At 51.3% G+C, this 20,707-nt stretch overlaps 2 protein-coding genes across 4 annotated transcripts; both read right to left on the bottom strand.

Moving 5' to 3' along the window:
• Positions 1 to 1,441: 1,441 nt before the first annotated feature.
• Positions 1,442 to 15,265, bottom strand: Pgam5 (PGAM family member 5, mitochondrial serine/threonine protein phosphatase). 3 transcript variants are annotated; one of them, XM_015505605.2, is made up of 7 exons: positions 12,910 to 12,923; positions 11,430 to 11,443; positions 6,459 to 6,637; positions 5,078 to 5,203; positions 4,875 to 4,963; positions 4,640 to 4,773; positions 1,442 to 2,044 (listed from the first exon to the last, which is right to left on the bottom strand). In XM_015505605.2, exons 3-7 carry the CDS (start codon positions 6,499 to 6,501, stop codon positions 1,894 to 1,896), a joined length of 543 nt encoding a protein of 180 aa, XP_015361091.1. In that variant the 5' UTR covers positions 6,502 to 6,637; positions 11,430 to 11,443; positions 12,910 to 12,923; the 3' UTR covers positions 1,442 to 1,893. The 3 variants fall into 3 exon arrangements, with proteins under 3 accessions (XP_015361091.1, XP_048641830.1, XP_048641829.1); XM_048785873.1 differs by lacking the exons at positions 11,430 to 11,443; positions 12,910 to 12,923 and adding an exon at positions 15,146 to 15,265 and having other exon boundaries at positions 4,640 to 4,770; XM_048785872.1 differs by lacking the exons at positions 11,430 to 11,443; positions 12,910 to 12,923 and adding an exon at positions 15,146 to 15,265.
• Positions 12,384 to 20,700, bottom strand: Pxmp2 (peroxisomal membrane protein 2). The gene is made up of 5 exons (XM_015505607.2): positions 20,558 to 20,700; positions 18,618 to 18,731; positions 16,721 to 16,883; positions 15,146 to 15,265; positions 12,384 to 12,660 (listed from the first exon to the last, which is right to left on the bottom strand). The coding sequence occupies exons 1-5, from the start codon at positions 20,677 to 20,679 to the stop codon at positions 12,595 to 12,597; spliced, it is 585 nt and encodes a 194-aa protein (XP_015361093.1). The 5' UTR covers positions 20,680 to 20,700; the 3' UTR covers positions 12,384 to 12,594.
• Between the last annotated feature and the right edge of the window lie 7 nt (positions 20,701 to 20,707).

The raw sequence follows: 20,707 nt of genomic DNA on the forward strand, positions 1-20,707 counted from the left end.
ACCGCCAGGACTGAGGCCCGGTCCTTACCACTGAGAAGGCGAGCAGGGAAGACCACTCCGAACAGCAAACACAAGGAACGGTGGAGAAGAAAGTCTGCTGGGAATTTATATGGTGGCGCCCGCCTGTGATGGCGGCGGCTCGGGACTGCGAGGTCACAGCTGCCCTCAGCAACTTAGCAAGGCCCTGTCTCTAAATAAAATCAAAAAATGTCTGGGTACGTGCTCAGTGGTTAATCCCGAGTTCAACCACTGGTACCAAAGGGAAAAAAGCGAACAACGACGAAGCTTCATACAGGGCACAATCGCTGCGAGCTCCTAGAAAGGGGCATAACTTTCCAGACAAAACCTGAAGCCGTTTCACATCTTTGACTTCAAATGTAAGGTCAGCAGTTTTCATTCTGGGGATTTCTTGCAGGAGCATCTGCAGATTGCTAGCTCTTCTGGTCATCCAGTGACTTACGTCCTTCTAAGTCTTTCTACCAAGGTCTCATTCCAGCTCCTCTGCTCCAGGCTACTCAGAATCCCAGGTCCTCCATCTCCATATGAGATGGACTCTGCGCGACCCAGAAGTGAGGAGCAGAGCGGAGGTGAAGGGCAAGGGCGGAGTGAGGCGGAGGTGAAGGGCCAGGGCAGAGCCGAACTGGGCGAGTTGAGGCAAGGTGTGGCTAGTGTGGAGGAGGAGACCCTGGCCTGCCACCACCCTGAACTGTGTCTGGTTCCCATTTGCCGGCTCCGAGGTCCAGGGAGGAGACTGCGCCTCTGAATGGACTAGGCATCCAAGCAGGGCGTGTGCAAAAGCGGAGGCTTCCCCGCAGCCCTGCGTCCGGGCGACACACACGTCCTGCGCCAAGTTTCGCACAGGCGGGCGCTAGCGCGGCCCTGCCTCGGGGTGGCAGGACGCTGAGGTACCCAGGCTGAGGACAGACAAGCGCCCATCGAAAGGGATTTCTAGTGACGCCACTGCTGTGTCCCGGCACAGGTTTCCCGTTTTCTTTAAAACAATCACGATTTGTACTTTTAAAATTTTATTATGTAGTTATTTCCAAAGAGGCCAGAGAAATGGATCAAATATCCCAATTCATTGTATTGATTACTGAAAGTGTTCGTGAGCACTTCGTAAAAACTGGACTGCTTTTGTTGAATTAACAGATATTTGGGGTAGGCATATCATGTCCAAATGTTAACCCACAAGCCCAGAAGATGAACTGTGGCCAGGAGCAGACTAGGATGGAGATGTCAGCCCTGGGTATCTTCCCTGCCTGGCCATCACAAGCCCGCAGTCCCTGCCTGGTGTGGCCAGCCCCTGGACATGGCACTCCAGACTCACTTCCTCTCTCACCCAAATCCACCGTGCGGCTGGCCAGTGTCTGTGCCTTTAGATCCTACAGCGTCAGGATCTCTCACTCTGGTGAGAAATTGGTTTTCAAAGCAAGAACCCAAATGAGGAATAGGTTTTAATTGACGAACACTGAAGTGACAAAGGCTTTTCAGAATAAGAACATGTGAATGAAATGAGTTGTTTAGAAAGCTTGTCCTGCTGCACCAGCTTAGGCGGAGCCCAGAGTCACTTGCTGCTGTGGCCACCCATGCAGGCCTGCCATGGTGGTCCAGAGGGATGGCAAGCAGGGCTTATTCAAAGCCCAGCACAGGCTGTCCTCTTGCCTGAAAAGGTCCTCACCCCATACCCATGGGGCTGTCCTGGCAGGCCAAAGGAAGGAAGTCAGGCTGTCTGGCCTGAAGGTTTCCCTTTCAGTGGGCCAGACACAAGTGTCCCCAGCATCTGAGACATTCCCACAGCCTCTTCCTCAAAGCTGCACTGCAGCCTGGACAAGGAACAAGAGGGAAGGCTGAACCAGGCTGCACGCAGAGAAGGGTGGAGTCCCAGAGGGGCCCTCAAGACCGGGTGATCTTGTTGGGGGGCATGAACCCCGTGTCCCCAAGGGTCCTGAGTGCTACTCGGCCATCCGGTCGGATCACGAGGTGGGTGATGCTGCCATTGTTGAGGGAGAGACGGAGCCAGCCTTCTGGAGGGAACTGCAGTGCTCTGCAGGAAGAAAGAACATGCCAGAGGAAGCTCATGCAGAGGGGGCCACAGTTCCCTGAGGGACAGGCAAGGCCCAGACCCTGGAGCACCAGAGCAGAGCAGACACTTCAGCTGGTCCCTTGGAGGGGAGCTGGTCCCTCGAGGGTGCTCAGAGGAAAGGGCCCCTGGATCCACCAGGGCTCCACCAGACTCAAGCTGTGTGATCAGCACAAACAAGTTCCTTGCAGGGCATGCAATTTTATTTCTTCTTTACAATGTAACAAGTGAGAGGACAAAGTACACTAGATCCATTTCTCATAAAATTCAATGTTTTGTGCCAGGGGATGGAGGTGCAATCCACAACCCTGTAGCATTTTCATGCCCTTAAAAGTGCTTATTAGGAACAAAAAACACTTGCTAAGAAGCTCAGTATCACATCTTCCTTGAGTCACCAAATGTCCTTCATGCTTCAGAAGCCAATCTGATCCTCAAACCCAGTGGACATGGTGACATTTTTCTGCTGCGGGTTTGGTGAATGTGTTTTGTTTTTTTTTTTCCTTTTTTTAATACGGGGGATTGAAACCCAAGATGCCTCTCCACTGAGCTATAAGGGTCTAGCTGGGGCTGGGGCTCAGTGGTTCAGCACTTGCCTAGCATGTGTGAGGCACTGGATTCAATCCTTAGCACTACATATAAGTAAATAAATAAAGGACAATCAACAACTAATAAAAACATTAAGGAAAAAAAAAAGGGTCTAAGTTGCTGACTGGCCTTGAACTTTTGATCCTCCAGCTCCAACCTCCTGAGATTTCAGGCGTGCACCACTGTGGCTCCATGCTGCTTTTTAAAATCCTCTCAGTATCACCCCTCATAGTTTGCAGGGCGTGCTCCTACAGACAGCACAGTGGAGACTGCGTGACTATGTGGCCGCCCTGACTGCCCTGGGGAACTCCATTCACGGGGCTTCTGGTGCATCCTGGCATCAGGGTCACCTCCCATAACTGTCAGGGTTCACAAGATAATGTGGTGTCAACAGGAGCACACAGAGTACCAGAATGGCCTGATCACAGGCAGGAAGTGCACGACACAGGTCCAGCAGACAGGGGACGGGCCATCCCGGGAACCTTGTTCTTGCTGCAGGTTGAGCACAACACCCCGCCACCAGCCACCAGCCGCATCCCTTCCTGCCACCATGAGCCAGGGGAGGATCCCAACTCCCCGACAGCTTTGTGCGTTGCGGGGGGGGGGCACTCTCTGACTCTGGGGATCCCCCACCATCCTTGGGCTTCTAGCTGGACCACATATGGGATGCCTAAGCAGATGGGTCACCACAGCCCTGTGGACATACCACAGACAGGAAGAGAGACCGCCTCACTCCAGACAGTACCACTGACCAGACTCTGGGTGCAGAGGAGAGGCAGTCCTTGGTGACGGAAGCCCTGCTGAATGTTTTCTAGTGGGTCCACGGGTGGAGACAGGCTTCCACTGCTTCTCAAAGTCTGCACTCTACTGAAATTTGGTCAGTCCTTTTACATATTTGAAGTGCAAGAGCCTTCCCATCAAGGGGCACATAGACGCTGCCCTGGCATTCATGGAAAACAGGCTGATTCCAGAGCTAAGACCAATACAATACATGAGTCATGCCAGGTGCAGTGGCACACACCTATAATCCCAGTGACTCAGGAGGCTAAGGCAGGAGGATTCCAAGTTTGAGGCCAGTTTCAGCAATTTAGTGAGACCCTTGGTAACTTAGCAAGACCCTGTCTCAAAATAAAAAAATAACAAGGCCTGGTGATGTAGTTCAGTGGTAGAGTGCCCCTGGGTTCAATCCCCAGAATCAGGGGGGGAAAAAACCCAAACATACAAGCCCAGAACATTCCATGGTACCAGAGTGTAGGGAAGGTCCAAAACACAGGTGACCCCGCAGAGCAGCCTGAGCAGCAAACAAGTCGCACTTGTGACCAGCACAGTCACAGTTCACGACCCAGAGAGCAGACACCGGCACGGGCAGTCACAGTGTTGGGAAATGGCCCGGTGGCCTAGGTGTTCAAGCCCCCGGGCTCTATCTCCAGCCCCTCAAAGGCAAGAGAGAAGAAACAAACAATTCAACACACCCAAGGAAGAGGCGCAGCCCTCAGAAGGTGTTCAGGGAGGAACAAAGAGTGCAGGAAGCAGAATCCCCTCCGAGCTGGTCTTGGTGACTGTTGCCAGGGTCCCCTTAGACCCTCCCAGACGCTGGCACCAGCTTGAGGGGAAACAGGGTTTTTGCACAGTCCCAGGTATCTCTCCATCACCAAAGGGTTGGAAGCCCAGCATACAGTACCCTGACCACGGCAGCTCTACCTGTCCACCCAGAAGACCCTCTGACACCAGGGCCCCGTCCACCTGTGCTGTTCTGCCAAAACAATCAGAGAAACCCCACCTCACAGACGTTTTCCACCAGAGAGCTGACCAGGACTCTCCAGCTGTGTGACAAGGCCCGGAAGCTCCCAGAGGAGACAGAGGGGCAGCCACACACCCACAGAGATGGCAGGCGGCAAAGGGAAGGGACGGGTTGTGGTCTGGGCTTTTCTCTAGGTCTACACCCTCCAGCCCTGTGGGCCAGGCAGTGCCTACCTGCAGACAATGTAGCGGATAACATTGGCATGGCATATGAAGATTTCATAGCTGTCCTCCTCTTGCTTGGCATCTGCCCTGTGGATGTAGTTCCGGAAAGCAGCCTCGATCCGGGCACCATCTTCGTAATACTGCTGGGGGCAAAGTGAGGACCATCAGGGGGAAGCAAGGCGAGATGGCTATCAGAAGGTACGCCCAGCCCTTGCCCCAGTGACCCATGGGGCAGTGTCTTTACCACAGCCTCTGGCTTCCAGTGAGACACAGGAGGGTCGGGCTCGATGGGTGCACCTTCCCGCAGCAGGTCTGTGCTGACTCTGGAGACGCCTGAGGAGGAGCACAGTGTTGTCCACTCCAGGAGCCACCCTGGGCCCTCCCCTGTGGGCAGCATACACCCCAGGCTGCACTGGTCCTGTGCAGAGGCCCCTGGCCCACACTTACCTGGCAGGTGCTTGCTGATGATGTCTGTGGTCTCCACCGCACGGGTCATGGAGGAATGGATGATTTTACTAAACTTCAACCCCAGGCTGGCAAGTCGGAGCCCCGTGAGTTCAGCTTGTTCCCGACCTTGAAGGCAAATACCCCAGAACCACACATACCTTGATCCCTCCTTTAGCCAGTGACACCCACATAGGATCACATGCCCCCCACGGTCCTGGGCCTAGCAGGGGTTAGGGCCTCAATGAGCAATGCCAATAAGATCATCAATTCAACTGTCCTCAACCCCATGCAGAAAAATACACCTCAGTCTATTAGCAGTAAGGAGCAGATGTGCCCCACTGTTGGAGTCCAGGTAGGATTTACTCTGCCTCAACCAAGTCCACACAGCGTAGAGCACCATGATAGCCACCGGCCGTGTGACACCCTGGTGGCCAATATGTACGCACTGAGGATTCAGTATCACTGAGCACCAAGCAGCTCCAAATATAGGTGCTTTCTTTTAAATGTATTTTAGCATCTGGCTGGAAATCGCCAGGAAGTCAGTCTCTGTCAGATGCAGAGACCTCTGCACTTGGCGCTTCCCTTCCTGTCTGTACAGTGTTTCAGGGAAGGAGCAGTCTTCACGAGAGCAGGAGAGCAGGCCAGAAAACCCTTTCACTATCAAATTTTTCCATATGAGCACAGATGGGGAGACCCCATCCAAACAGAGGAACTGTTCAGACTAAGCTCAGCCAGGCACAAGAACAGTGTCTGCAGGGCCAGCTACTGGAGAAGCTGAAGTGGGAGGATCGCTGGAGCCCAGGCATTCAGGGTCAGCCTGGGCAACACAGAGAGACCCTTCCTCTACAAAGGTTGAGTCTAGACTCTCCCCACACCCCTTGCATCTCCATTTCCAGGATTTCTCCACAGGTGCACCTGCAGGCACGAGACACTGCTGCCCAGCAAGCCACCCAGATGCTGTGGACAGCCTGCAGGTGCTGGGCAGATGTCTGCAGGCTGGGCCGTGAGCCTGGCACAGAGTGTAAGAGGCGCCACTTCTGGAGCAACAAGAGCATAAGCCTTGCTGGACTGGGAACTGGGCCTGACCTCATGCATCAAGACACCACGGCATTTGCTTGAGTGTTTCCTTCAGTGCTAGGGATGGAACCAGGGACTCCCCCATGTTGGGCAAGTGCCGTGACAATGAGCCAACCTCAGCCCTGTATGTTCTGGCACAGGCACGTTAAGAAGCCTGTCTCCTGTCCAAGTTCAGCTGAAAATCACAGGTAATGATGATGTCAAAGTCTGGGCTAGTGGTCCCTGAAGGTTCAAGGGGACCCATGCCCCAACACCCTCAAGGCTGACCATGGGGATCAGCTGGGCAAAAGACCTAGGCACATACCTAGTGGGGTCAAAGTGCGGTCCTTTTCCAGGCAGCCGTCCATGTGGTACTGGGAATGCCTGATGAGGAAGATGTGCCTTGTGGCCTTCGCCCTGTAGTGGTCCAGCCTGGACGCCTGCTCCTCCTCTCCAGATTCCACGTTTCTCTTCCGCAGGTTGACCAGAGAGAGTGGCTCTCGCCTAGTATTAAAGATACGATGGCTGGGCTGGGGTTGTGGCTCAGTGGTAGAGTGCTGGCCTAGCAAGTGTGAGACCTTGGGTTTGATCCTCGGCACCACATATAAATAAATAAATAAAAAGAAAGGTATTGTGTCCGACTAGAACTAAAAAATAAATATTTTTAAAAAAAGATACGACAGCATGTGCTGTGGCCTCTGTTACAGACCCCTGTGAGAACTCTGCCAAGACAGTGACTTCTCCAGAGAAGCCAAGGCAGCCGGGGGTAACGCCTGCACACCCCGTCCACCTCACAGCTGTAGCCAGGCCTGTTCTGTGCCTGGGAGAGCCTTCCTGCAAGGTGTGGCCCAGTGAGGATGAGCAGGCCATGGACAGGAGGACTCAGGGCCAGTGTTAGAAAGGGGAGCCATGTGCAGTGCAGGGAGGCCTGCAGGCTAGGACTGCACTGTCTGACCAAGGCCACTAGTTGTGGGCTGTTTAAATTCAAAGTACAAGTGGCCCCTGAGTCTTCGGTATCCGCGGTCAGCACCAGAAGGGCACGTTTGGAAGACGATGCTCCTGTACTGGACATGTGCAGGCTCTTTTTCTTATCACTGTTTCCTAAGCAATATAGCATGACAACTACTTACATGAGGTCCATGCTGTATTGGGTGTTGTAAGTAACCTAGGTATGATTTAAAGCACATTTGTATCAAACACTACACCATTTTACATAGGGATTTGAATTTCCATAGATTTTGGTATCCACAGGTCAACTGTAATTTAAATTAAATTATAATTGCATCTAAGCATACTTTATCTGATTTAAGTGGGGTAGTGGCTGTCAACTGGCACTTGGCGGGGTAGGGGTCATGGAACTAAAAGTACTAAAGGTTAAATGTGGGGGGCAGGGAACTTGGCCAGAATCTACCTGGTAGAGACTGTGGTGGGAGAGGAAGGTCTGGAGGGCCACTGACCCTCATGACTCAAGGATCATTTGGGCAGGGTTAACTTGGGGTGCTGGTCACACACCAAGCAGAGGTATGTTAGAAGGCACTGGGGAGCCTGAGACTTATCCATGCAAAGCTCTGGGATATCCTGGTATGGGGGTGGGGGCACAAGAGACAAGCCCCCTATATATTACCTTCACGGTGCTGCGCATCCCTGCCTGCCACCAGCCCTTCCATCCCCAAGCTCAATGACTTCCCCATCTCCCCACCCAGAAGTCTAGCATGGCAAGCAAACAGGGAGCCTTGCTGCAATCAAATAAGGCTGGACTCAACTTTAGGTTAATTTCAAACAAGTTCTTTGACCTCAGAGTGAATGTTTTCCTTTAAAAGTCCTGAGAAATTCAGAACACTCTTCTGATTTTTTAAAGCGAATGAGTTAGGCATGGTGGCGTACGCCTATGATCCCAGCAGCTCAGGAGCTGAGGCAGGAGGATCACAACTTCAAGAATGGCCTCAGCAACTTAGCAAGGGCCTAAGCAACTCAGAGAGACCTTGTCTCAAAATAAAAAGGGTGGTGGATGTGGCTCAGTGGTTAAGTGACCCTGGGTTAAATCCCCAATACCAAAAGCAAACAAAAAATAAAAAAGAGAATTACTACAGTCTAACCACAAGAGAAACATCAGACAAACGCCAACTGAGGGACCACCACGAAACCTCCCCACCATCATGAAAGGAAGTCTGAGAAGCTACAAAGTTAACAGGAGCCCAGGGACACCAAGAACCAACTGCCATATGGGACCTGGGAACAGAAAGCAAAACTAAGGTTATCTCAACAAAGCACAGACTTCCATTATTAATGATCAGGATAGACTTATTAATTGTGATAAATCTACCATACTTAGTGTTAAAACGTTAAGAACAGGAAATTAGATGTGAGATATAAAAGGATTCTATTTGCAACTTTTTTATTATGTAAAATATTCCAAAATAAGTTTGTGTTTTAATTAAAGATTAGCCAGGCACAGGGGCACATGTCTGGAATCCCAGCAACTTTGGAGGCTGAGACAGGAGTATCACAAGTTCAAGGCCAGCTTCAGCAATTTAGTGAGGCCTTATCTCAAAATAAAAAATAAAAAATAAGGGGCTGGGATGTGGCTCAGTGTAGAGCGCTCACCTAGTACATGCAGGGCCCTGGGTTCGATCCTCAGCACCACATAAAAAGAGATGAATGGAATGAAGGTATTGTGTCAAACTACAACTAAAAAATAAATATTTAGAAAACAAATTTTTAAATAAGTAAATAAATAAATGGACTGGGGTTGTAGATCAGTGGTAAAGCACCCCTGGGTTCATTCCCCAGTACCAATAAATAAATAAATAAAATTAAAGGTTAAAAAAATAACTATGAAATTCCTGATACAACTAGGGATATGATATTACCTCTGTGCCCAATTTCTAAGTGTCAGTGTAGAGATAACAGCTGCAGGTACCTAGGAGGTTTAACTGGAACTGGGTAAATCCCACAATAACCAATCCCTGCCTCTAAAGCAGTCTCTCTAGTAGAAATAGAACCCAGCAGCATATGTAATTTTAAGTTGTCCAGTAGCAGCATTAAAAGAATAAAGAGAGGCTGGGGTTGTGGCTCAGGGGTAGAGTGCTTGCCTATCATGTCTGAGGCACTGGGTTTGATCCTCAGCATCACACATAAATAAATAAATAAATAAAGGATTTTAAAAAAGTGAAGAGAAACAAGTGAAATTGAGTAATACACTTTATTTAATCCAATATACTAAAAGTACTGTTATTTCAACCAAATATTGAAAAACTGCACTGCTTTGGGTTTTAAATTTATATTGACATTAAATAAAACTAAAAATCCTTGTGTAATCACAGGAGCATTTCAAAGGCTCAATAACGACAAGTAGATGATGGCCACAGCACTGACCAGATCCAAGAAGCGCCTGGTTTACTCTGGCCTCCTCCTAGCAAATGGACCCTCAGCGGGGTGGACCCTCCTTGCTCACTAGCCCTCAGGCACCAGCACGGTCATCCTCACACTCGGACCCTCAGGACCACTAGTCACAGCCATCCTAACACAGGACGCTGTCACTCCAGACACAGCTGCTATGGCACGACCGCCCCGGGCACGGACCCCGGCACGGACCCTGGCACCTCGGGCACAGCCGCCCCAGGTACGGAACCCGGCACCCCGGGCACGGGCACGGGCACCGCCGCCCACCTGTCGGGCGCCCACACGCCGCCGCGCGCGGGGGGCAAGGNCTTCATGGACCTTTGTATGGGTTCATTTTGTCCAAAAATACAACTAAAATATTATTTGTCAAGGTACCCAGAACTGAGGATAATAAAAGTGCTTCTCTTTCTCTTTAAACCGTGTCCAGTCCGTGTGACCACCTTTACATATTTTCCGTATCCCTGGTAAATGTCCACGTGGGGACACTAACAGCCTCGCTCCCTGCTTTCCTGTGTGCCTGGCAGCTCCGGGTAAACGTGTGTGAAATGAACCGAGTGAAAGCAGGCCGTGATAAGCCAGAAACCCAAGAGTATGAATTTGCATTACTTTAAAAAAATACTACCCCAAATTTTTTCTTTTTTCCTGGCTTCACCCTGACATCCTGAGAACCCATATGTGAAAGTGGTGGCAGAGAATCCTGCATCTGAATCCAGGATTCACCTATTAGCGGGTCTTCCCTCAGTTTCCCCATTTGTGAAATGGAAACAAAGAGTGATGCCTACTTTATGGGATTTTCGTAGGATCAGCATGAGCTCCAGCACAGTAACTCCCTCAGCAAATGTTGGTGCCACGGCTTGCACCTAAAATTGGGAACTGGACTTTTTTTTTGAGAGGTGGGGAGTGGGTCTTGCTGCTATGTTGCCCAGCCTGGCCTCAAACTCATGGGATCAAGTGGTCCTCCTCTCTCAGCTTTCCAGAGAGCTGGGTTCACAGGCGAGTGCCACTCCTCCCAGCCAAACTCTAGAACTGAATGTAGACTCTGCCAAGACAGGAAGTAGTGTGATCATCAAGGTCTTTATCAATTGCAGGAGCACCTGTTACTCTTGCAAATACTCTAAACTTCCTTCAGCAACTGCCCCACCCCACCCTGATGTATTTTGAACCAAAAGAACAGTTCTTTGAAATTGAGGGTAAGCAGGCACATGAGCAGATACCGTACTCCGGTGTTCATAGCAGGAGTACAGCAGCCAACAGCTGAAGACAATCTGAATGTCCACTAACAAAAGTAAACAGGACATGATATCCACACACACTGAAATGAACATTCAGCCTTAAAAAGGAAGGACATTCTTAAAATGCTATTAACATGGATGAGCCTTGATAATGAAATACCACAGGCTGGGTATTTGATAGAGTATTTCTCATAGTTCTGGAGGCTGGGAAGCCCAGGGTAGAGTTACCAATCACAACTCTTTGCTTCCAAGATGGTGCCGCTGAAACCAGTTGGACAGGCAACTACATTCTTTGCCTCTGCTGCTGTAATGGCCAGTGGGGTTACAGCCCATGCAGCAGAGGACAGCAACAGGTAGCCACACCACAAGGGTGTGAGTGCCAGCAGCCAGCAGGATATAATGTCCACTTAGGACTACTGTTAATCAGGCATTGGAAAAGTGCCGAGACTATTGGTTTGGCCCATGACCTTCTAACTGTGCCCTTGAGGCTTTCCCTTGTAGGCTTCACTCAGGTCTGTCCCTCTTTTCCTTTTTCTGATGCTCTGAGACAAAGGAGTAGCTGGGATTTTTGGAATGTTCCTACAGGTTAATTCACGGAGTAGCCATACATTTAGAGAAGCCTTCTGGAGGGCCACTGCCTTGACTGCCTGCTGCCCTTTTACCTGTCCTAGTTGTGCTGAGCACTCTGCAGCACTGTCCCATATGGCACTCACAAGGGGCTTGACCACTCCCTAAACCCCACTCTTAACAGCCCCCCAGCAGGGTTAAGCTTCCACTTGAATTCTGAGGGGACACATTCAGACCACGGCAGATATTATGGAGGCGACTGAGCCAGTCATGAAGCCAAGTGCCCTGTGATGCTGCTGGAGGAGGCACCCTCACTCAAACTGACAGTGGGATGGCGGGGGCCCAGGGACAGGGCTGGTGTTCATGGGGTAGAGCTTCACCTTGGGAAGGTGAGAGTCCTGGAAGGGTCAGCAGTGGCCACATAATACTGGCCACATTTTGGGCCACTGAGTTGTGTGCTTTGACAGCAAGCTATGTGTTGTGCATGCGCCACAGCACAGAGGGAAACCCCAGTGACCTGTCCTCTGAGAAACCACACTGTGGGAGGCCAACTTTATGGGTGACTGAGTTACACTCCCCAGCTGGATGCTGAGGCGCTCAGTCACAGAAATGGGTGTGTCTTGCTACAGCCCCATGGGTGAAGCTATGCTCATCTGTTCCTTTGTAATATAACCCCTTGCCCCGTTTAGGATAGAATCTTCCATGGAAATGCCTTGTGTGTGTCCCCTCCTCTTACTGTGCCCTTGGGTGTGGCCTACCCAGGTGTCAGTCAACCTGCTGACAGTGGACATCATGAAGATAGACTCAGCCCCCTGAAACCTGACCCCTTGCCTCATTTGAATAGCTTTTCCTCAATTAAAGGGGTCAGTGTGTGCTCTCTCTCTTTCTGTGGACCCTTAAGGTCAGAGGAGCCGTCACAGCAACCCCAAAGAAAAAGGTATTTGTGTCTCTTGGGTGGTTATTTCGTGCAGCCCAGTTAGCCCAGTTTAACTAGAGTGACCCCTGAGCCTTTTAGTCGCAAGAACCGAAACCTGGCACCACACCAGGGAAGCAGCTGATCATCTCTGTTTATTGCAACCTCTTGGTCCAGGCAATGAGGCCACCTCTGAGACACAGCACTCTTACATTTAGAGACTTCTGTTTCTCCAATCACAATTCTGAGGCATCTCAAATCACATGATTTAAAGTCAGAAGACGTCCTGGCTGGGCTCTGCTCTCCCCTGTCCAGATGCACCTGATGTCCTCCCCAGGCCAGCGTCACTACCCCAGAGAGGCCAGATAGACGTACCATACCAGAGCTGCCAGGTTGGCAAAGAGCACCCGGAACTGCAAAGAGAACAGTCAGGCCGTGACAACACCTAGCACCAGCCACTCAGTGGACAGAGGTCACCTGACCACTGCCGGCCAGGTGGTCGTCTGTCAAGTCCTGCACTGGGGCCGGCAGAGGAGAGGACAATGTCACAGCTATGGCAAACAGGCAGTGACAGGCATCTGAACACCAGCTTAGCTACTCACTTAGTACTGCCCTGTGCTATGGCCTGTCTCTGCTCTCACCTCCCTCTGTCCTGTTCCTACTCCTAGACGCCCCCTGAAATAGCCTTGGTCAGGTGCCGCTACCAGGCTCATCACCACAGCCCTGGACTGAGCTGCAGGGCACTCGGTTGGTACCGTCTGTGCTGGCTCAACAGCTTCCTTCCCCCAAGCACCCTCCTGCAACCACCTAGTGTGAAGACTGCTACAGCCTCCCAGCACTGGCCTGGCTGTAGGAGCGCTGCTGTCTGTCCTCTTCCTGCCTTGGAGGCCTGCCCTCTCCCTTCTCAGCCTGCCTCCCCAGAGTGCCTGAGGACCCCAAGCCACAGCACAGTTCCCTCTTGCTGCACTTCCCAGAAAGCCTCTGACCCTGGCCTTCACGCCTCCCCAGGGGCTGGCCCAGGCCCAGGCCAGGGGGATATTCAGCCTCTGCCAAGAGTCCCCTTCTCTAGGCAGCTCACTCGCCCAGTCTTGACAGTGCCCAACTCCCTCCTTCATTCTCCCAAATGCCCAGCCCACTGCCTCTGCTCAGACGGAGTCCTGCTCCCACTGTCGCCCAAGGAAGGGCCCCGCCTAAGCACCTATTTGAGGACCCCATCCCCTCCGCCTCCAGGGAACCCTCTGCACATATGTCCGCCCACCCCAAAACAGCCACAGCTGCACCAAATGTGGGCACATCTCCAAGGCTCGACCCCTCTACAGCCAGCCCCCTGCTTCCCCCACCCCTTTACAAGCTTCTTGAGAACTTTCTGGTTTCCTCTACAATTCCTAGTCACTCTTCAATTTGAAACAGTTTGGTTTCGGCCCCCATCCAGTCCTGGAGTTGCTCTTGGGAAAGTCACTGATAAGGCTCACTGTCAAAGCTGAACAATGCTCAGTTGCTGCTTTCCTGATTTCCAGGAAACCCCTGCTCTGTCTAACCAGCCCTGCCATGTCACTTCCTGCCCTTGGTATAGGGTTGTTTGGTTTTGTTCTTTGTGGTACCAGGGACTGACCCCGGGCCTTGCATATGCTAGGCAAGCACTCTACCACTGAGCTGCAGCCCCAGCCCTTTTTTGAGACAGGGTCTCACTAGGTTGTTCAGGATGATATCACACTTGCGATCCTCCTGCCTCAGCCTCCTGAGTGGCTGAACTATGGATGTGCACCAGCTCCCACTTTCCTTTTTTATTTTTAATATTTATTTTTTTTTAGTTGGACACAATATCTTTATTTATTTATTTTTATGTGGTGCTGAGGATCGAACTCAGGGCCTCGCATGTGCTAGATGAGTGCTCTACCGCTGAGCCACAACCCCAGCCCCTCCCCACTTTCCTTTTAACTCTTGGAGTGTGTTCATGTCCATGCATGTGGGTGTGCACACATGTGCTGCATGCAGATGTGTGTGTGTGTGGAGGTACTGCTTTTACATGTAGTGTCTGTGTGATATACAAGACAGGTGTGGCGCCATAGTGTAGTGTGGTATGTGTGTGTGGCAGGTGTAGGTACTGTGTATGTGTGTGTGTGCGCGCGCGCGTGCACGCGCGCACCAGATGCAGGTACTCTGAATGTGTATGTGTGCGCACGCCAGGTGCAGGTACTCTGTGTGTATGTGTGTCAGGTACAGGTATCTGTGTGTGTCAGGTACAGGTATCTGTGTGTGCGTGTGTGTGGCAGGTGCAGGTACTCTGTGTGTATGCCAGGTGCAGGTTCTCTGTGTGTGTGTGTGTGTGTGTGTGCGCGCGTGCCAGGTGCAGGTATTCTCTATGTGTGTATATGTCAGGTACAGGTATCTATGTGTGTGTGTGGCAGGTGCAGGTATCTCTGTGTGTGTGTGTGTGTGTGTGTGTGTATGTCAGGTACAGGTATCTCTGTGCGTGTGTGCGTGTGTGTGTCAGGGGCAGGTATCTGTGTGTATGCCAGGTGCAGGTACTCTGTGTGTGGCAGGTGTGCGGGCCTGCCTCCCTCTCCCCTCACCCTTTGGAGCTCTTTCCCAAGGGGGTTCTGAGCTGGACCTCTCTCCCCCAACAGCAGGGGTGGAGCCCAGCCTGTGAGTGCCTCCTAGGCTGGCTGCTTAACCAAATGCCTCCTGCCGAACTGACAGTGGATGGGGCACAAGGACCCCTTGGGAGGCCCCCTGTGGCTTCAAAGCTCTGAGGCCAAACACAACATCTGGCAGATACCACCCAAGGATGGCCAAGGAACCTGGAATAGGGGCGAAATGTGGCTGGAGAGAAAGCATGGCTTGCTGAAGGCACACAAGATGGGTGGAGGGAAAGCGCTTGTGGCAGGTGCCCCTCACCTGCAGGGGCACATAGTTGATGTTGACAAACTGCAGGGGTGTCCATACTCGCCAGTTCATCCTCAGGGCAGGCCAGAAGCCACTCCTCATCTTGGTGGCTAAGGTCTCAGCATCCTTCCCCTGCAAGGAGGGCAGAGGCAGAGGTGAGCAGCTAGCCATCCAGGGAGCCACAGCCTGGGCACCTGAATGGCAATGACTGTGTCCCACCCAGCACTATTGGTGGGACCCCAGGCCTCATGCAGACCAAGCAGGTGCTCTACCACCATGCTGCTGCCCCCTCCTTACTTATTGGTTGACCAAGTTCTGATACTGAGGATTCAATCCAGGGGCAATTCTCACTGAGATACATCCCCAGCCTTTTTAAATTTTATTTTTCATTTTAGGACAGCATCTTGCTGAATTGCCCAGGCTGGCCTCAGACGTGCGCTCCTCTTGCCTTAGCTTCCCAAGCAGCTGGGATTACGGATGGGCACTACCATGTCCGGCTTGGCAATGATCTTTTAAAACCATAATGAGTGGCTCTGTTCAGTTTGTGTGTGGACACAGCTACAGCCAGCCAGCCAACCAGCTGGACATCCTCAGTCCTGACAGGGTGGCAGGCTACACCCACACAGCAGGGGCCCGTCTCACCCTCACAGCCCTTGGACTTGGTCTGACAGTGGTTCACTCCATGGTTCCAGCAACAGAACTTCTACTTAAGGCTACACTGTGAATTCTTTCCAAAATAAATAACCACCAGAGTTGAGGCATCCCCAAGAAAACCTTGTCAGGAGTTTGTCACACACTGGTGACCCCAGCACTCAGGAGGCTGAGGTGGAAGACTGTAAACTGGAGGCCAGCCTGGTAAGTTAGTGAGACCCTGTCTCAAAATAAAATTTTAGGAAAGGGCTGGGGATGTAGCTCAGTGGTAGGGAGTTTGTCTAGCATGCATGAGGCCCTAGGTTTAATTCCCAATCTCCCTCCCTCCCTCCCCTGCCCCCCCCCCTTCTCTCACACACACACATACACACACACACAGCCCCAATAAATTGAAGAAAATAAATATTAAGAAAATAATAAAATATATAAGGGGCTGGGGATCAGTGGCAGAGCACTTGCCTAGCACGTATGAGGCACTGGGTTAAATCCTGAGCACCACATACAAAAATAAATAAAATAAAGGCATCCTGTCCATCTACAACTACAAATAAATAAATAAATAAATACACAGGACCAGAAAGGAACCAATCATACTGAAATACAGTTGCCAACACATTTGGAAAATACCCTGCGGTACAGTTGAATGACAGCTTCTGTCAGCACCCATGACGAGCCCTGACAGCAGGTCCAAGCAGCAGTGCATGCACAGGAGTCATGAGGTGCCTATGACAGCTGATGTGGAGAGCCAGTGTGCCTGGGAGCTCACTGGGGACCAGCAGCAGTGCCAGCCCTACTGTGGCCTGCTTCCTACACTCACAGAGGAAAGTGCACACTTCCAGGTTGAGCCCGGTAAGAAGCCCACGGCCCATGAGCTACCCAGGGATGTCTGGTCCCTGTGCTCAAGTGAGCCCTGGCAGGTGCTCGGGAGACACCCACCTCCAGCAGGTTCATGACGAGGAAGAACAGCAGCAGGAAGGCAGGTGCGAAGACCAGGCGGTCCAAGAGGAGCCTCCTGATGCCTGCCCAGGGCGCCCCGGGAGGGATCCAGTGGTCCATGAGCAGGTAGAAGTAGTGGCTCAGTGGGCCTGTGATAAAGAACCTGAGGTCCAAGGCGGTGTGAGCAGGCGGAACTTCTGCCTGCCCACGGCCAGGAAGGCTGGGCCTCACCCCAGATCCATCCCAGGTCCTATGCCCCCCCACTGCAGGGTGTCACATGGTCTACAGCAGGGCTGCTCAGAGAGCACACTGAAGTACCTGGGACGCTACCTCCCAGCTGTTCTTCTTGCGCACTGCTGTCTAGGGGAATCCATTTGAGCCTCACAGGAAAATGACTCATGCTAGCATGCTTGCAAGTATAAAAAGATTGTGAATTACAGATTTTTTTTTTTTAATATTTATTTTTTAGTTTTCGGCAGACACAACATCTTTGTATGTGGTGCTGAGGATCGAACCCAGGCCGCACACATGCCAGGTGAGCGCGCTACCGCTTGAGCCACATCCCCAGCCCTGAATTACAGATTTTTAAAAAGTTACTCTTGGGCTGCGGATGTGGCTCAAGCGGTAGCGTGCTCGCCTGGCATGCGTGAGGCACTGGGTTCGATCCTCAGCACCACATAAAAATAAAATATATTGTGTCCACCTAAAATTAAAAAATAAACATATTTTTTTAAATAAAGTTACTCTACAGGCTAGGAGAGTGCTTGTCTCATGTGCATAAGTCTGTAGGTTCCTCCCAGCACCATGCACACAAAAAAGATGCTTCGGTTGGAAAGCATTCAGCCAAGGTCACATACGTTCAGGGTGGTATGCCCACAGACTGGAAAAGACTTCAAAATAATTCATCTACAAAACTGATGTTGGTCCAAAAGCTCAAGGTAGACTAAGCTGTTAAAACTCCTAGCTGGGCACAGTGACAGGTACCCGTAGTTCCAGATACTCTGGAGGATGAGGCCAAGAGATCATCTGAACTAAAAATTTGGAGCCAGTAAGACCCTGTCTCAATCCCCCCTGACCCTCGCAAACAAAACAAAACAAAAGGGGGTGGGGATGTGGCTCAAGCAGTTACACGCTCGCCTGGCATGCGCGGGGTGCTGGGTTCGATCCTCAGTACCACACAAAAATAAAATGAAGATGTTGTGTCCACCGAAAACTGAAAAATAAATGTTAAAAAAAAAAGTCCTGAATCTTTGTGTCTCTGTGATTCAGAAAGTGGTTCACAACCTGGGCATTCTTCAAGATACAACATTTGTTTTCTGGTGGAGCTGTAAAAACAACAGAAACTGACTCATTCCCTCTGAGCTGTTTCCTCTTTGTGAGCTCAACTAGGTTGCTGGCAGCATCTTTGGATTACTGAAATCTGACTCTAGGTTGAGGTAAGTCATGTGCCTACGGGTCCATCTCAGAGAGGTCAAGATACCTGTCCCCCTCAAAATGCAATTCAAATTAAGAACTACACCTCAGCAGCAGCATGTGCCTGCAATCTCAGCTACTCAGGGGGATGAGGCAAGAGGATTAAGCCACAGGCAAGCTTGGGAAACACAGCAAAAGTTCCATAAAAACTGTTTCTCAACAAAAGTTCCATAAAAACTGTTTGGGGCTAGAGCTGGAGTTCAGTGGCAGAGCACGGTCTAGAATATGTGAGACTCTGGTCAGATCCCCAACACCAGAAAAGAACAAAAAACTAACGAGCATACACACAGTGCACAAGCCACACAGACTTCCAACTCTTTGCCCCAATGGCTGTCAGCGTCAGGCAATTCCACCACCATGGTGCTGCAGCCCGCCTCTGCTGTGCTTGGCTAGCTGGGTCAGCCGGCCCCGCTGTGGCCCTCACCCATAAACTGCATATCTGAGAGGCCCACTGACGTCCAGATTTTGAGAGTCTTCTTTTTTCCTCTTCTTCTCAATCATCTGGGCCAGGACATTGCCAAGTGCCAACAGAGCGCCACTGTGGACAGATAGGAATGAGAAAACAAGAGCACTCCCACAGAGACATGCCTTTCCTTCTCAGAGCTGGAAGGCTGCCAGACCACACTGCGGACAGACACTGGATCCTCATCAGGCAGCTGCCAGAGCCCCAGGTCAGAGTGTGGAGGCAGCTCGGCCTCGCTCCACACGTGTGATCCATGAGCTCCAGCACTGGACACACCAAAGCCAATATCCGGGTCGTGCTGTGGACCATGTACACAACACCACCATCCTGGGAGTCAGGAAGGTGACATTGCTCTGTATTTTGACTGTGGTGTCAAAATACATACCATATAATCCCACACACGTGGTAAAACTTCAAGAACTCAACACACACAGACGAACACAAGAAAAACAGAATATCTGATCATTTGTGGGTCAAGAGTATGCCAACATTCTGGATGTGATACTGTATTATGGTTTTGAAAACATTTCCATCTGGGTACAGTGGTGCACAACTGTAATCCCAGCAACTCAGGAGGCTGAGACAAGAGGATCCCACATTCAAGGCCAGCCTTGGCAACTTGGCAAGACTTTTGTCTCAAAATAAAAAATAAAAGGACTGGGATATAGCTCAGTGGTTAAGTGCCTCTGTGTTCAATCCCCAGAGCTGCAGGGGGAAAGTTTCCAAAGGGTACTAGAGATATCTGTGTTGTTTCTTACAAGTATGTGCAAATCTACATCACTGCAATAAAAACTTCAATAAAGAAGGTAGAAAAAGGCCTAGTCACACCTTCTGAGGCTGGAGTTCATAGCTGCTTCCTGAAAGCTACAAAATCCAAAATTTTAGTTGGGCACAGTGGTACACACCTGTAATCCTAGCACTGGGGAGGCTGAGGCAGGAGAATCACAAATTCAAGGCTAATCTAGGCAACTTAACAAAATGGTATCTCAAAATTTTATATTTTAAAAGGGTGGAGGTGCAAGTCACTGGCAGAATGCCTCTAGGTTCAATCCCTGGTACCAGACACACACGCACAAATCCAAAATTCTTAGTGTGGACTTACAGACACCCCTACCCCAGTACTGGGGAAAGAACCAGAGGTGCTCTACCACTGATCTGCTGCGCAGCCCTCGGGCTCCCCTCTTTTCTCACCTATCTACCTTCCCACTGCAACCTGCACCTGCACCACCCCCAGCACCTTCCTCCTGGTGTGCCCTCTGCCCCCAGAGCTATTGCTTCATGTCTCTGCAGCCCGTTCAATGTTACTTCTGCAGGAAAAACTTCCCTGACCGTTCTAGGTCATGTATTTATCTGCTGTTTCTCTAGTTCTTTGTAGTTCTGGGAGAGGGGGAACTTCTGCACCTGTTTTGAACGCAACTTTTTGCCCAGCACACACGAAGCACGCTATGCATTTATGAAAGGCTGAATTAATAAAACAAAGAGAACAACCCTACAAAATTAGTAAACCCAAGAAAGAAGGAATGACTCATAAAAACTTGAATACTCAAAGAAAGGGCAGAGCTTGCCAGCTCTGTCGTGCTGGCAACAGTCTTTTGATGGGGAGGTCCCTCCAGAAGGCTCTGGTCTACACCTGGAGGGGCGACGACCTCGCTCAGGACCCAACCTGCAGGCCGCCCCTTGCTTCTGCTCAAACAGGGCAGTGGGGTCACCTTGACGCCTGCGGCTTTTGCCCTGGGCGCCCACGGGCTGCAGAATGGTCAGCGCAGCTCTGTGCTGCGGAGTGGCCCTCCCTTCCGCCAACTTCCTTTCCCCTGCGCCCCCTTCTCCTCCCCTCTGCCTGCCTCTCTTGCCCTGCAGCCCCTCTCTCCCCTCTCCGACGACCCCTCCTGCAGCACGCCCACCTGCTGGCCGCCTTGGTGAGCACCGGGTAGAGCCGCAGCAGCAGCAGGTACTGGGTGAGCGCGCGCCGAGGGAGCGACCCGAGCGCGGCCTCGGACCGCAGCCTAGACGCCGCAGGCGCCATCACCGTCCCGGCTGCGCGCAGCCCCGGC

Source organism: Marmota marmota, unplaced genomic scaffold (genome assembly GCF_001458135.2).
Source record: "Marmota marmota marmota unplaced genomic scaffold, marMar, whole genome shotgun sequence".
NCBI classification, from domain to species: Eukaryota; Metazoa; Chordata; class Mammalia; order Rodentia; family Sciuridae; genus Marmota; species Marmota marmota.

Bases quoted from the DNA above. Each gene is read 5' to 3' on its own strand.
- Pgam5 (XM_048785872.1), bottom strand. The intron at 5,204-6,458 runs GTATGTGCCTAG...TTTGCCTTCAAG, and splicing joins CCGCACTTTGACCCCACTAG to GTCGGGAACAAGCTGAACTC. The intron at 4,774-4,874 runs GTAAAGACACTG...CTTTGCCCCCAG, and splicing joins ACTGGAAGCCAGAGGCTGTG to CAGTATTACGAAGATGGTGC.
- Pxmp2 (XM_015505607.2), bottom strand. From the start codon at position 20,679: ATGGCGCCTGCGGCGTCTAGGCTGCGGTCCGAGGCCGCGCTCGGGTCG. The intron at 18,732-20,557 runs GTGGGCGTGCTG...ATCTGTCCACAG, and splicing joins CTCACCAAGGCGGCCAGCAG to TGGCGCTCTGTTGGCACTTG. The intron at 15,266-16,720 runs GTGGGTGTCTCC...CCCTCCTTGCAG, and splicing joins TCGTCATGAACCTGCTGGAG to GGGAAGGATGCTGAGACCTT.